General features: G+C 36.5%; 1 protein-coding gene across 1 annotated transcript in view; it reads right to left on the bottom strand.

Annotated features, from left to right (window-relative positions):
• Positions 1–10,526: 10,526 nt before the first annotated feature.
• Positions 10,527–16,310, bottom strand: part of Arl6ip6 (ADP ribosylation factor like GTPase 6 interacting protein 6) — a 29,282-nt gene continuing 23,498 nt past the window's right edge. The window contains exon 4 of the mRNA XM_052723426.1: positions 10,527–14,620. Within this exon, the coding sequence (XP_052579386.1) occupies positions 14,527–14,620 (94 nt within the window). The 3' untranslated portion in view covers positions 10,527–14,526. The remainder of the gene's footprint in view (positions 14,621–16,310) is intronic.

The raw sequence follows: 16,310 nt of genomic DNA, 5'->3' as shown, positions 1-16,310 counted from the left end.
TTCTAGATGTTTGCTAAAGTTTATAAAGTAGTCCTATAGAGTTTGATTTTGAATGTAAGTTAGTTCTGTTAAGAGATTCTTCTAGATAAGTTTGTAAAATAGTTCTACAGTTTCCTTTTAAATGTAAGCTTGTAAAAAGTGTAAATATTGAATGTAAAAAGTGTAAATATTGAATATAAAAAGTGTAAATATTGAATGTAAGTTTGTAAAAAGTGTATAGTGATATTTATACTAGAATTGTTTTTATTACTCTTTTACCTTCAGATGTATTTGAATACCTTTTATGATAGATCAAACTATAATTTTATGGTTTCAATGGCCCCTGGAAAACGTAAGTGAAGGTGTCATAATTAGGGGAGCTTTTCTGTCTTCCTCCTGAAAGTTTCCATTTCTTCTGTTTCTGTTTGTAAAGGGATAGGCCTTCCACAATCGAGTTAGTTTGTATAAAAATTCTACTGCTGTGATAGAAACACATGTATATATGAGCTACTTAAACAGCTAAAAGTGTCTTTATAATCAACCTGGGTTTTTGTTCACTTGAGTGGATACTTTGAAGTGTTTTGAAATGGCTGTTTTCTTCTGGGAATCAAAATAGTCTCTTGAAATTTTTATTAAATATCTATTAGGAGATAGTTTTGATTTAGAAAAGGGCTTGGTGCAGCTAAGATTGCTGTAGTCACCTTAGACCCATTCCAAAAAGGATATTCCATCTTTATTATCCTCTGCCCCTTTACTGGGAGGTGTGACAGTTAAGGAGATTGCTGTGGATGTTTGCAAGCTCTTAGTAAAGGACCTGGGCCAGAGCTGAGTTAAGCTCTGTACCACCTCTTGCCAGGGGCTGGTAGCCAAAGACAGGCAACTTTCTTCTTGATAGCTTCCTGAATGTAATAATCAAGAAGAGCAACCTAATACAGGCACAGTCTATCTGAGGAGGGGGGGAGGGGGAAGGGGCTTCATTATATCAAGAAGAGGCAATTGTGGAGGCCCACAAAGGTTTCCTAATGAAATCTGAGCTTGCTTCACCCAGCAGGACTGCATTAGAGGACTGCTTGACCACATGCATGGTTACAAGGTGATAAGAAGGGTCTACACTTGGCTGAGCTAGAAGGAGGTCTTTTGCTCCACTCCTTGGCATTCCTATAAATAGCCCTTTAGAAGAGATAGTAGGGGCAGATGGATATTGATCCAGGCCCTCCAGAGGCTATCCTGTGTTTCTGTCTGCTTCTCTCTCCTCTATCCTTCTATCTAATATCTCTTATCCCTCTCTCCTTAAGAGTACCCTGTCAAGCTGGGCGGTGGTGGTGCACGCCTTTAATCCCAGCACTCGGGAGGCAGAGCCAGGCGGATCTCTGTGAGTTCGAGGCCAGCCTGAGCTACCAAGTGAGTTTCAGGAAAGGCGCAAAGCTACACAGAGAAACCCTGTCTCGAAAAACCAAAAGAAAAAAAAAAAGAGTACCCTGTCATAAAATATGGGAGCCAGTTTCCCAGATGGGCTTCCACAATGGCTAATAATTAGGTAGGAGGTATGGGCAGACTACATGGCAGAGTGAGAATTCTAGGAAGAAGAAGGTGGAGTCTCCAGACAGACTAGGAGGAAGCATCATGAGCAGTACAGAGAGATGAGGTAATAAGCCACATAACAGAAAGTAGATTAAAATAAGTGGGTTAATTTAAATTATAAGAGCTAGTGGGAAAAGCCTAAGCTAAGGTCAAGTTTTCATAATTAATATGTCTCTGTGTTGTGGTGGTACTGTGTTCCCCAAAATATTGTGTACCTTAATAAACTTATCTGGGATCAGAGAACAGAAAAGCCACAAGATACTTAGGCTAGAAAATGTTAGCACACACCTTTAATCCTAGCATTCCAGAGACAGAAATCCCTCTGGATCTCTGTGAGTTCAAGGCCGCATTGGAAACAGCCAGGCATGGTGACTCACCTTTAATCCCAGGGATTGGTGGTAGAAAGCAGAAAGGTTTATAAGGTGTGAGGACCAGAAACTAGAAGCATTTGGCTGGTTAAGCTTTCAGGCTTTGGAGCAACACAGTTCAGCTGAGATTCATTCTGGATGAGGACTCAGAGGCTTCCAGTCTGAGGAAATAGGACCAGCTGAGGAATTGGCAAGGTGAGATAGCTGTGGCTTGTTCTGTCTCTCTGATCTATCAGCATTGACCCCAACACCTGGCTCAGGTTTGATTTTATTAATAAGAACTTTTAAGATTCATGCTACACTGTGTCATTATTTGGGAGTTAGCTGGAGGGACAGAGGAAAACTCTCTACAGCTTGCTCTTGCTAGCAAATCCATTCCTTCACTGGCATTAGAGCCTACTTCTTTGGGATTCCAGTGTATACTGAAGACCAGCTTGTGGTGAACAACTACTGGATTCTTGGAATTTCCATTCATAGGCAGCCATTGTTGCATTAGCTGGACCACAGCCTGTAAGTCATTCTAATAAATATTTTCTACATATAGATTCAGTCTATAAGTTCTGTTATTCTAAAAAATCCTGAACAATACACACATATAAGAGAAAACACAGTATTTGTCTTTTGGTGTCTGAGTTACATCACTCGGGATGATTTTTTTCTACCTCTATCCATATATCTACAAATTTCATATTCTTTTCTCTTAATAGCTGAATAATATTCCATTGTATGCATTTATCACATGTTCATTATCTGTTCAACAATTGATGGACATCTAGGACTATTTCTCATTGCTGGCTATTATGGATAGAGCAGCAATGAATATAATTGAGCAAACATCTCTATAATAGGATTTAAAGTGCTGTTGGTAAGATATTGATGATCTTGAAGTTCATTCCCAGTTTCTTGTGGAACTACCACACTGATTTCCATAGTGGCTATATAATGTTCACTCCCACCAGCAGTAGCTGACTGTTACCCTTTCCACACATCCTCACCAATATGAGCTGTCATTTCGTTTATTGGTCTTGGCAATTCTATCTGGGGTAAGAAGAATGTCAAAGTAATTTGAACTTGAATTTTCCTGATATCTAAGGATGTTGAACATTTTTTTGTTGCTCAATCATTTGTGTTTCATTTTTCGTGACTGCTCTGCTTAGTTTTATACCCCATTTTAACTGGGTTGTTCTCTTGATTTTTTTATAGTTCTTTATATATTTTATATAATAACCCACTATCAGATAAAAAATTAAGATCTTCCATTTCTGTAGGCTGCTGAATGATGGTGTCCGTTGGCATACAGAAGATTTTCAGCTTCATAGGATCCCATTTTAATTGTTGTTCTTGATACCCATGCTATCAGTGTCCTCTTTAGAAAGTCATTCCCAATGCCAATGTCTTCAAGCCTGTTTTCTCTTCTATTAGATTCAGAGTATCTGGTATTATGTTGATATTCTTGATCCTTTTGGGATGCAAGGTAATAGATATGAATCTATTTTCATTCTTCAACATGTAGTCATTCAGTTTGACCAGACCATTTTTTTGGAGATGCTATCTTTTCTGTTGTGTGTATTTGTATGGTTTTGCTTCTTTGTCAAAAATCATGTGTCCATAGTGGGGTGGACTGATGTCTAGGTCTTTGAATCCCAGTGTATCTGTTGTTATGACACACACACACACAAAAAAAAAATTTTTGTTTTTCTTACTATAGCTTTGTAATACAACTTGAAATCTATGATAGTGATAGTTCCATCAATTTTCTTATTATTCAGTATTATTTTAGCTATCCTGGTTTTCTGTTGCTTGTTTCCATGTGAAGTTGAATATTGCCTTTTTTCAGATTTTGTTAATAATTGTGTTGGAATTTTGATGAGGATTGCATTGAATCTGTAGATCATCTTTGGTAGGATGAACATTTTCACAATATTAATCCTACTGATCCATGAATCCAGGAGATCTTTCCATCTTATGGTGTCTTCTTCAATTTATTTCTTCAATGTCTTAAAGTTTATTTTATACAAGTCTTTTACTTGTTTGGTTAGAGTTATCCAAGATAATTTATATTATTTCATTTGAGGCTATGGTGAAAATGTTTCCCTGATTTGTTTCTCAATATGTTTGTCATTGGTATATTGGAAGGCTATTAATTTTTGTATATTAATTTTGTATTCTTTCTTTGCTCAAAGTATGAGCTATAGAAGTTCCCTAGCAGAATTTTAGAATATTTTATGTATAAAATCATATTTATCTACAAATTTACTTTGACTTTGTCCTTTCCTCCTTGTATTCCCTTTATCTTTTGCAGTTCTTATTATTCTAGCTATTGAACAGGTATGGAGAGAGTAGACATCCTTATCTTGTTCCTGATTTCAGTGGCAATGCTTTCATTTTCTCTGTGTTTAAGTTAATTTTGGTTGTGGGCTTGCTGTAAAGCACCTTTATTATGTTTAAGAATGTCCCTTTTATCCCTAGTTTCTCCAGGATTTTTATCATGAAGGGATGTTGGATTTTGTGAAAGGCATTTTCTCTGAGTAAGATCACCATGTGGTTTTTGTTTTTCAGTCTATGTGGTAGATTATATTTATTTATTATGTATATTGAACCATTCCTGCATCATGGGATGAAGCCAACTTGCTTGTGTTTGCACACAGATTGTACAGCTTTCATCAAGGTCAAACCTAAATTCAGAGACAATCTGTAACTCAGTCCTCCCCTTGGTGTTCACATGTCTCTGTGGATACTGCAAGGCAATCTGATAGAAGGAAAATGCCTTTAGGTGTGTTTTGGGGGAAAGTGTGTTTATGAGGTAGCTCTGAGCTCTTGTGACCTCTAAAGGTCTAAATAAGGCCTGACACTCCCAGTAACACCATTCTTTTTTAAATATACCAAATTGTAAAATAAAGTTGCTTCCTTTTCTCCATAAACCCCAGAGAGTCCACATGAATCTTCATGAGTCATTGCTCTTCTCTCTCAGGAACTCCAAGTGTTAGCTTTTGTTGTGCTGGACACATAAATCATGATAATGATCTTTTTGATGTGTTCTTGGATTCAGTGTACAAGTACCTAATTGAGAAATCTCACATCTATGTTCTTAAAGGATGTTGGTCATAATTTTCTTTGTTTGTTGGGTCTTTGTGTAGTTTTGCAATTAAAATTATAGTGGTTTTATCAAAAGGATTAGGAAATGTTCCTAGAGTTTCTATTTTATGGAATAATTTGAAGAATATTGGCATAAATTCTTCTTTAAAGGTATGATAGAATTCTGCACTAAATCAATTTGGCCCTGCAGGTGTTATTTTTGTGGGCTTTGTTATTGTTTGTTTGTTTGGGAGGTTTTGATATTGCTTCTATTTCACTTGGAGTTATCAAGAAAATCATCAATTTCTTTTAGGTTTTCCAGTTTGGTGGAGTACAGATTTTTTAAATTAATTAATTTATTTTACATCACGGACACAGTTTTCCATACCTCCTTTTCTTCCAGTCCTACTCCCACCCCCCCTTTCCTTACCCGCCCCCATCCATTCTTCCATTTCTGTTTAGAAAAGGGCAGGTCACCCATGAATATCAACAAAACATGACATATTAAGTTGCAGTAAGACTATGCACCTCCTGATATATTAAAGCTAGGCTAGGCAACCCAGTATGAAGAGTGGGTTCCCAAAAGCCTGTAAAAGAGTGAGAGACAGCTCCTGTTCCTGCTGTTAGGAGTCCTACAAGAGGACCAAGCCACACAAATGTAACATATGTGCAGAGTGCCTAGGTCAGTCCCTGGTAGAATTTTTGTTCCCTGGTAGAATTTTTGAGGTCACTTATGTATATTATCATATCATGTGCAAATAGAGAAAGTTTGACTTCTTCCTTTCCAATTTATATCCCCTTGATCTCCTTATGTTGTCTTATTGCTTGAGCTAGAACTTCGAGTATTATTTTGAATAGATATGGAGAGAGTGGACAGCCTTGTCTTGTTCCTGATTTTAGTGGAATAATTTTGAATTTCTCTCCATTTAATTTGATGTTGGCTGTTGGCTTTGTGCATATTGCCTATATTATGTTTAGGTATGTTCCTTGTATCCCTGATCTCTCCAAGACCTTTATCATGAAGAGGTGTTGGACTTTGTCAAAGGCTTTTTTAACATCTAATGAGATGATTGTGGTTTTTTTCTTTCAGCTTATTTATATGGTGGATTACATGTGGGGCGTTTACCCACCAACCCCACAGTTCCCCAGAGTTTTCTTGAGTGTGAGCAGCAGGAATTATTAGATAGATTTATATTGCGGAGAATATTGCGGAGATAAACAGATAGAAAATAAAGGATAGTCTCGAGAGGGCCTGGAACCTTTTCCAATGGGCCCCGACTGTCTCTGCCCCAGGGTTTTTATAAAGATGCCAAGGGGTGGAGCAAATAACCTCCTCCCCCAGCACAGCCAAGTGCAGACCATCTCAGACACCTGTACTCAGGCCCGTGGTCCTAATCATCCTCTATGCGGACCTGCTGGGTAAAGCCACAAGGAATCCGAAAATGGGCTCCCACAATTACATTGACAGATTTTTCTTAAGTTGAACTTTTGGGATCAACCATCCCTGAATCTTTGGGATGAAGCCAACTTGATCATGGTAGATGATTTTTTTGATATGTTCTTGGATTCAGTTTGCTAGTATTTTTTTTGAGTATTTTTGCATCAATGTTCATGAGGGAGATTGGTCTGTAATTCTTTCTTTGATGCATTTTTGTGTGGTTTGGGTATCAGGGTAACTGTAGTTTCATAAAAAGAGTTTGGTAGTGGAGTTTTCCTTTAATGAGTATGAAATGCCCGTCTCTATCTTTTTTGATTAATTTTGGTTGGAAGTCTATTTTGGTAGGTAATAGGATAGCTTGCTTCTTAGGTCCATTTTATTGGAAAAATCTTTTTCCAGCCTTTTACTCTGAAATATCTGTTTGATGTTGAGGTGTGTTTCTTTTATGCAGAATGATGGACCCTGTTTTTTAATCCATTCTGTTAGCCTGTGTCTTTTTATTGGCTAATTGAACCCATTGATATTGAGCGATATTACTGACCAATGATTTTTAATTCCTATTATTTTGTTGTTGTTGTTGGTGGTGGTGTTAGTGTGTGTGTTTCCCTTTTTTGGGTTTTGCTGGTGTGAGATTATCTATTGCCTATGATTTTGTGGGTATAGTTAAATTCCTGGTATTGGGTTTCCTTCTAGTACCTTCTGTAGGGCTGGGGTTGTGGATATTGTTTAAATTTGACTTTGTCATGAAACATGTTTTCTCCATCTATGATGATTGACAGCTTTGCTGGGTATAGTAGTCTGGCCTGGCATCTGTGGTCTCATAGAGTCTGCAAGACATCAGTCCAGGCCCTTCTATAGATTTTAGGGTCTCCACTGAGAAGTCATGTGATTCTAATAGGTCTTCCTTTATATGTTACTTGACCTTTCTCCTTTACCTCTTTTAATATTCTTTGTCCTGTATATTTAGTTTTATTACGTGGCAAGAGGATTTTTTTCTGATCCAGTCTATTTAACACTTTTTTGACTGATCAATCTATTTCCTCTAGCGTGTCTTCAACATCTGAGATTCCCTCCTCCATCTCTTGTAGTCTGTTAATGTTTGCATGTAATTCCTGCTTGCTTACCCATATTTTCCATTTCCAGGATTCCTTTCACTTGTGTTTTCTTTGTTGCTTCTATTTCCATTTTCAGGTCTTGTACACCTGTTCTTTTTCTTGGCTTTCATGGCATTCTTTTAGAGATTGATTGGTTTCATCCCACTTTTTTGTTTGTTTGTTTTTTCCTTTTCTTTTGGTTTTTTGAGAAAGGGTTTCTCTGTGATACAGTCCTGGCTGTCCTGGAACTCACTCTGTAGACCAGGCTGACCTTGAACTCACAGAGATCAGTCTGCCTCTGTCTCCTGAGGGCTAGGATCAAAGGTGTGCACCACCACTGCCAGGCTTGTTTTTCCCTCTATTTCTTTAAGGGAAATTTTCCTCTTTAAGAACCTCCATAATCTTCAGTCATTTTTATTTGTTTTATTGTGCTTCAGCTGTGTTTTGTTTGGGTTTGTTGTAGGATAGCTGGGCTCTTGTGGTGCCTTATGACTTTTCTGTTATGTTCTTACACTGGTGTTTGACATCCGGATTTGGGATGACTATAGGTCTATGTGTTGATTCCTGTGTTTGTTTTTGTTGGATGGGTGTTCTGTTCTTTGGTTTCTTTTTCCTCTCTGGTGTTCTGGGCTAAATGGCCAAGGGTTCTGGTGACTAGTGAGTCTTCATTTAGGTTCAGTACAGTGTCCTCTCTGGGGATTTGGGGGACTAGGGTCTGTAGAACCAGCCTGGCCTCTGGTAAAGCCTGTCTTTTTCTCAAGTTTTAGACCAGGATATGGAGCCCTGCAGAGGGATTGCAGTCTGGAATTGCTGGGCAGGCTCAAAGGGGTTTAGCTGGCAGTGGGTGGTGTGTTTCCTGGGGTCCTTAGTACCAGCCTGGCCTCCCATAAGGCTGCAGGGGCTGTGGGCCCTAGTGTGGAACCCAGGGGAGGGTGTGCAGTATTGGAGTATAGGAAAAAAAAATTTTTTTTTTTTTTCAAAACAGGGTTTCTCTGTGTAGCCCTGGCTGTCCTGGACCTCATTCTGTAGATCAGGCTGGTCTTGAACTCAGAGATCTGCCTACCACTGAATGCTGAAATTAAAGGTGTATGTCACCACCACCCAGCTTGGAAGTGTAGATTTTTAAGAAAAAATTTTTAAATTTTTATTTTATATTCCATATGGATGCTTTGCTATAAATGTCTATATCTTATTCATCTTGAAACAGGAGTTATGAATGTTATGAACAGCCAACGGTGCTAGGAATCAAACCTAGGTCTTCTGCAAGAACAAGTTCTCTTAACAGCCTAGACATCTTCCAGCCACAATTACAGATTTTTAAAGTATATCTTTGTTATCCTCTGAATTTGTGTCTGTTGTAATGTTTCCCTTTTCTCTAACTTTATTCTAATTTGGATTTTCTCTCTTTGACTTTTGGCTAATCTGGCCTAGGGCTTGTCAAGCTTGTTTTCTCAAAGAAACAATTCTTCCCCTCATTGGTATTTTGTATTGTTTTTGTTGTTTTGCTTCTATTTCATAGATTTAAGCCTTAGATTTATTTCTTGCCATCTACTCTTTGGAGGTATTACTATACTGGAACCTTCAGTTGTGCTGTCAAGTAACTGAGACCTCTCTTGACTTTTGATGCTATGAACTTGGCTCTTAGAACTGCCTTCATTGTGCCATAGGTTTGGGTGTGTTCATTTTCACTCCATTCTAAAATGCTTGTAGGTAGCTAGCAATTATTTAGGCTAGAAAGACAACAAAGGCTGATTCTCTCCCTCATACTCAGTTCTGGGCCCCAGTACCTTTGTCACTAATAATACAATTTTGTAACTGGAAAACAGTGATGGATAAAGAAAAGAGAAAATGTCCCATCTTCTCAGAATTTGAAATACTATGTAAAAAGGAGAAAGCATCACAAATCCTTTTCCTGAAGATTTAAAATACAAGTGATCTGAGCAGGGAAATGGGAAAAGGGGGTAGGCTCTAGATGGAGGGGAGAGGAAGATTTTACATGAGGGTAAAATCAAAGTTGACATCTGAAAATGCCATAAGAAATCATTTTATTATCTACTACCCCCCAAACCTTGTAATATATATGTGTATAAATATATTTATATAAAAATTTCTTATCTGGGCTGACAATGCTCCCTCTAAAAACCAAAGATCATCTAACAAATACCCTAATACCAGACATGAGAATCCTCCCAAACATTAAAGATTATTGCTATTTACCTTGGTTGCCCCCTAGAGATGGAAAGGAAATCTCTATTACTGAAGACACCACATACTTCAGACACAGGGCCCAGAGGCCCCAGAGTTGGAACTGATGATCTATATGTATGACTCCTTTCTGCAGACTTTCATGGTACCATCCAAAGGAAGGAAGTAACCAACAGTACAACCCAGATAAGACATCTATCAACCGTAAAGAACAGCATTACATAATAACCCTCAGGCTGTAGTGGCACACAATAGACAGCAACTAATTGGACTTCAGAACCACTCAACAAGAGGAAATCATGCCTGGTACTGGAAACCTAGCCAGAGATAATGAAGTCATAGATCTTGGAGAACTATAACCACTTACTAAACCAGCATACTCCCTAACAACATTCTAAGTACTTGTCCTTCTAAGTGTAGTACTCGTCCCCAGTAAAGGAAACTTCTTTTTTAACAGATAGAGATCACTACAGAAAACTACAAGCAATCAAAGTGCAAAGCTGTTCATCCCAGTTACAATGGATATATCCACAAAATAACTCCCAGATCTAAGGCTCATGGAACTTTGTGGAAGAGGGAAGAAGTAAAAGCCAGAAGACAGGGTAGTTTACTGTGATGCTGTGTCTCCTAGCAATGTCAAAACTTACACCCATAGTCTTACCAACATGACAACTTAAACATGAGATGAACAAGGACAAAAATAAGCATGCAAAAGTGAATGTAGGCTTCAACCCTACAGAAATAACTACAGGAAACTAAGGAATGCTGAGAGCAGGAAAAATAGTCTCCTGTGCAGGGAGAACACACCAATTGTTTATTCAATACCAAATGGTCAACTCTGAAATCATACATACAAGTCTGTTTATCAGATTAAGCAGGTTATATCTAGGAATATATTCTTATATTCCTTATGTTTTATATATTTATAGATGTATACTTTATATACATTTATATATTTATAAGGTAACCTAAATATGACTGAAACATGGACTAGTTAACACCCCTAAGAAAAACGGCACTCCAGACTTGAGTTTTTCCTCTGCAATGTTCCCTTTGTCCATTGTCTGCTCTCATCTCTTAGTACTCTGTAATAAACTCTGCACTTATGTATCTCATCTGAATTTACTCAGCAGAGAACACAAAGATCAGGAAGCTCAAGAGAGCTTTGTACAGTAAGGAGACGATCTGTGATAGCCACACTGTTAGTTTTGAATTAAGTTTAAGTATACTGGCAAGCCAAAGTAAAAGTATAAAATGTGATAGAAATACCAAATCAAGTACTCAAAACATCCAGAAGAAATTGACTAGAGAAGTCTGTTGTGGAAGTCATCTGAGAGTTCTAGATAGACCACTGTGTTTCCTCCATTAATACTTCCAAGTAAGAGTAACAGCATCAAACTGAGGACTTCCAAACATACAGCATAAACTGACTGAGGAAGCTGAGACCAAAAAATAAAAAAAAAGAATAAAAAAAACTCCAAAACTTTTTAAAAGCCTTAGTTTTTTTTTTTTGCAGGAAGATAAACTTGGTTCATGTTATCTACTGCTTGAGGTTATTAGGTTTGCATCCATGGGTTAGTGAACACATTGTGTTTAGCTACTTGTGTGCTTTTTCCTTTGTTATTTGAGATATAGGATCCTAATTAACATGTCAAGAAAGTTAATAGAAACGTAAAAACTGACTGAGAAAACCTTTTATATATGATTAACTAGACTCTTATTTTTCAAAGAACCCATTGTTAGTATTTGATAGTGATATATATTCCACTCTCTACTGATTAATAACATCCTTTCATTTCCAATATTTCTGGTTACTCTGAAATTTTAACTTTTGATTATCATTCTTTTTTGTTTGTTTTGTTTTGTTTTTTGAGACAGGGTTTCTCTGTGTAGCTTTGCGCCTTTCCTGGAACTCACTCTGTAGCCTAGGTTGGCCTCGAACTCAGAGATCCATCTACCTCTGCCTCCCAAGTGCTGGGATTAAAGGCGTGTGCCACCACTGCCTGGCTTGATTTTCATTCTTAGTTCATTAGTTTTCAGCCCACATCTTGATAAATATTTGAAACTATAAATTATATTGTCTTATCAAGGTCCTACAAACATTATTGTACTCAGTTTTCAGTTTTTGTTTTCAATTTGAAATATTAATTTTTCCATTTAGCAGGTAAAGAAACTGGGAAACTAAGATTAAATATTAAACTTAAAACTAAAACTAGACTAATGTTTTGATAGTGCAAAATTGTGATAGCATTTAAAGGATGTCTAGCTCAATTTGGGAACAAAATTCCTGATGAAACACTAAAATGAGTATCTAGCTTTACTCTAAAGTTCCTTTGAAGTTACTGAGACTAATCATCAGACATAAGCACACTCATACCCTATGTATACTTCACAAATAAATGATATTACATGATGGTCTGACATTACTAATAGAGATGGATGATTCCAACTGCTAGGTGACTTCATCTTGACTTTGTGGTGCAAATGACAAAAGCCTATGTAAACAGCAGAAACAAACGTACCAAAACATTGTAACCAAGATTCAAGAATGGCAGGTTGTCACTAGCTTTCTAGAACCAGGAGAATATCATTAGCAGTATTCATTTCACCTCATCTTTTTCTACTAAGCTTGGTTCACATGACTGCCAGCATTTCCCAGGTTCCTGTCTCTCAGTTTCTTATCTTTGTTTCAAACTGAAAAATCCTAGAAATTTGCTGATTTGAATCAGATCCCTCTACTCTTATCGCAATCACTGTGGCCAGGAGAGAGCTTGGTCTAAGATAAATAACCTCAGTCAATCACTTTCCTCATATACTGAAACCCAACCTTAGGTACAGAGAATGGACAGACATTTTCCATAGACTGCTAGTCCATAAGACATAGTGTTCTTACAAAATAGTATATTATATGTCCTGTTTAATCTACATTATAAACGAGGCTACCTTGTGTATGAATAATAGATTATAATAACTTTAATCTTAGTCATTACACACAAAGAATTCAGAAAGAGACATTCTAACTGGGATGATAATAGGGATGAGTTATACACAGATGGAGAGGAGATAAAGTAATTTTACAATTTGAACATATTTTTGTAATAAGAGTCCTTTAGAGATAAAAGGGTAGAAAAAAAGGAGGTAAGAAGGCTGAGAGTAAAAAAATGGAATCAGTCAAACAAACAAACAAACAAAAAGATTCTTTTTTTCCCTGAGATGGAGAGAACATGAAGTTGGATGGGTAGGGAGGTGGGGAAAATCTAGACAGGGCTGCAATGAAAAGAATAATGTCAAATATATTGTATGAGAAAGAGCCAATAAAAAAACAACAGTAGAATCATTCTAACAATCATAACTGATGGAATACTTAAGCCATACGATTGATATTTAGTAAGACCCTACCTATGTCCCTCTTCATCTCTCATTTTAGAGAATTATGAGCCATTTCCAATTAAATGGAAATGACTTTTTTTTCTTATTTTTGAGAATATAGAGGAAACATCAGACTTTTAGAACCCAGCATTCATCAGGGGCTGCAAATGCACTACATAAACTCATTTCCCACTTAACTAGAATACACAATGTTTTCCTTATCTAAGTTTTTCTACAGCCAGGAAAAAAGAGCTGTGTAAATCATTCAACTTTCTAAAATTGAGTTGACTTTCTAAACACTTAGAATATTGAGCAAGACAGAAACAGTTAAGGCTTAATTACTATGAAAACAACAAAAAATCTTAACATGACAAAATATTTAAGCAGAAAAAGTATAAAACTATATATATATCTATATTACAACATACACATTGAAGTTTAATTACATATACATATACAGAATATCAAAATACCTTTTCTACTTAAAAAACATTCAGGTTTTCATTTACTAGAAACAAAATAGTACAAGTTTTGCTACCCAAATATATACATCAAAATAAATACTTTCAATTGCGTAAAATAGAAATGGTTAACAGTTTCAAATTTCTTAACATTATAATGACAAATAGTTTACCCTGAATTTTCAGTATCTTTTTGTTAAAAAATAAATTTACTTAATCTTAAATCAATGTGCTTTAATGCTTAAAAAAAATACTTAGTAAAGGACAGGTTATACCAGCTAAGAAATGAAGTTTACAGTCATATAGTTATAAATGTAAAATTTTAAAAACATAAATTCAATATTATGAAAATATATAAAACCCCTAGGTATACTCCATAAAAAATATAAATGTACATTTGCATTCTATTGATTATCAAAGACACTGATGTAGTCTCTATAAAATGTTAAAAGCAAAGGCATTGTTTTCTTTCTTCTTTTTCTTGCAACGGTCTCACTGTGCAGCTACAGGCTGGCTTCCAACCCAGGGAACCTGGTTTAGCAGGTTAGCAGTGTTTTTTTTAATGTAATATATAAATAAGAAATACTTCTATCTCAACCAATAACATCAACATTTGTTAGAAAAGAAAAAGGAGTATACATAGAAATGGAGGCATTATACTGTATTCAAGTTTCCAAGTTTGATTTCCATTAAAATATTTTCTGTAACTTGTAAAACTACATAAACAAAAGTAAAAAGATGAGGTAAACATCTTATACTTTTAAGAAAGTATTTGAAAGTACTCAAATATTCCCATTGCCTAGTATCTGAAATGATGCTCTATAAGGTCTTCCATAATGATGATGATGATGATGACGTATGTATCTGAATCACATTTCATAGTCTTCTGAGTAGGCAATGTTCATTTCTGATAAAACAATCAGGACTTTCACCAACAATATTGCCCCACTGTGGGTTTACATGAGGCACCATGCCACAGTAAGAGCAGCTACAACGCCATTCAAAATCGCCATACTATAGCCCATGTGGAAAGAATGTCCAGTCAGTTTCCTAGAGAAAAAGGAGAAACAAAGAAAAAAGAGAACATGTAATTTGGTATGAGAAAACTAGTAAGATCTTACTAAAAATGCTTAAGACATCACAATGAGTTTTCCTAAGTTTTTACACATTAATGTATAAGTTAAAAAATACTAGACACTTGCAAGATTAAAACGGCATCATACATTTTAAATTCTTTTTCAAAAGTCCTCTTGGAGACTAAAGTGGTTAAGAGCACTTTCTGCTCTTCCAATGAATTGCCCAGCACCCACATTAGGTTGCCTGTAACACCAGCTCCAGCGAATCCTATACCCTAGCATCCTTGGGCACCTGAACAAAAGGCACAAATGTCACACACACACACACACACACACACACACACACACACACACACACACACACAATATAAACAAAATTTAAAAACAAACCAACAAGCAAATATATTTGTCCTGGTTAACAAATATATATAATTTCATTAGTACAAAGTACTGAACGTGAACCCCCGTTTTTTTTTAATGGCTTTCCATTCTGTGTAGCAATAATATAATCTGTTATATTACAAACAAGTTTTGCATTAAATAGCACTCTGTCTCCCTGCTCTTGTTCTTTCTTAGATCTAATTTAAAAGGACATGTTTTTCCAAGTATTTATCCTGCACATGTAATTCTTTTTCAGTTATAGAAAGAAGCTATTCCTTTGAGCCTATGTGAGTGGGCTAGACTTTAACACAAATTTCAGCTTTCAACCTAATAGGATTTTTTATTTAACTGCAGTGGTTTCCAACAAGTTTCTAAATAACAGCAAAGAAATATCTCTTATTTATGATTACTGTGAATTTCAACTACTTCACAAAATTTATGTGCCTGTAATTTTTCTTGATGCTTCTTTAAGAGTTTTGCTTATATTTTTCTAATTATTCCATTAACTATATTGCAATGATAAATTTTTTGCTTATTCTAGTAGGATGACATATTCGAAAAAGTGGGGCTGGCAGGATAGCTCAGCAAGTAAAAGCACTTGCTACATAAGCCTAATACCTGAGTTTAATACTTGGAACCTATGGCTGGCAGAAGACTCAGAAAGTTGTATTCTGACTTCCACACACATGCTGTGTCATCTGTACATACATGCATGCACACATACGTAATAAAAAAGAGTCCACAAGTTGGCTAGATGGGTAAGAGTGCTTGCCACCAAGTTTGATCACAGTACCCAACTTGTCCTCTACCTCCAAACACACAACTACATATATACACAAAAATAAACACATAAATATAAAAAGAAAAAAAATGGCTCAAAATGTGCAAGACCAAGATGTGGCTGACTGTGGGGCCACTGAGTCCCAGCTATGTGTGGCAGCTGTGGTTCCCTGGTAGAGGGCTATTCTACAAGGAGAGGCTGAAAGGGGCTGCCAGAGAGAACTGGGGAGATCCTGGGTCTTCATCAAGATATGGAGTACCAAAGGAATGGAGATGGGATGGGAAGAATGCAGGTAGGCTGCAGGAGGACTAGTGTTAAGTCTGGAGGGATTAGAAAAGAGGACAGGAAGGAGGATACTTAAAGAGTGAGAATACCAGTCTCAAGTCGGCCTCTTTGCTTACTGCTTTTGCATTAAGGCTTAGTTCATCTGAACTGAATATGCTACAGAGATGAACACTGGACTCAATTCTCTTAGATTCTTCATTTCTATACTATATTTACT

This window comes from Peromyscus californicus, unplaced genomic scaffold, assembly GCF_007827085.1.
Source record: "Peromyscus californicus insignis strain IS unplaced genomic scaffold, ASM782708v3 Scaffold_7__1_contigs__length_154581171, whole genome shotgun sequence".
NCBI classification, from domain to species: Eukaryota; Metazoa; Chordata; class Mammalia; order Rodentia; family Cricetidae; genus Peromyscus; species Peromyscus californicus.
Note: the sequence above shows the minus strand (reverse complement) of the source record. Positions and strands in the feature narration are given on the sequence as shown.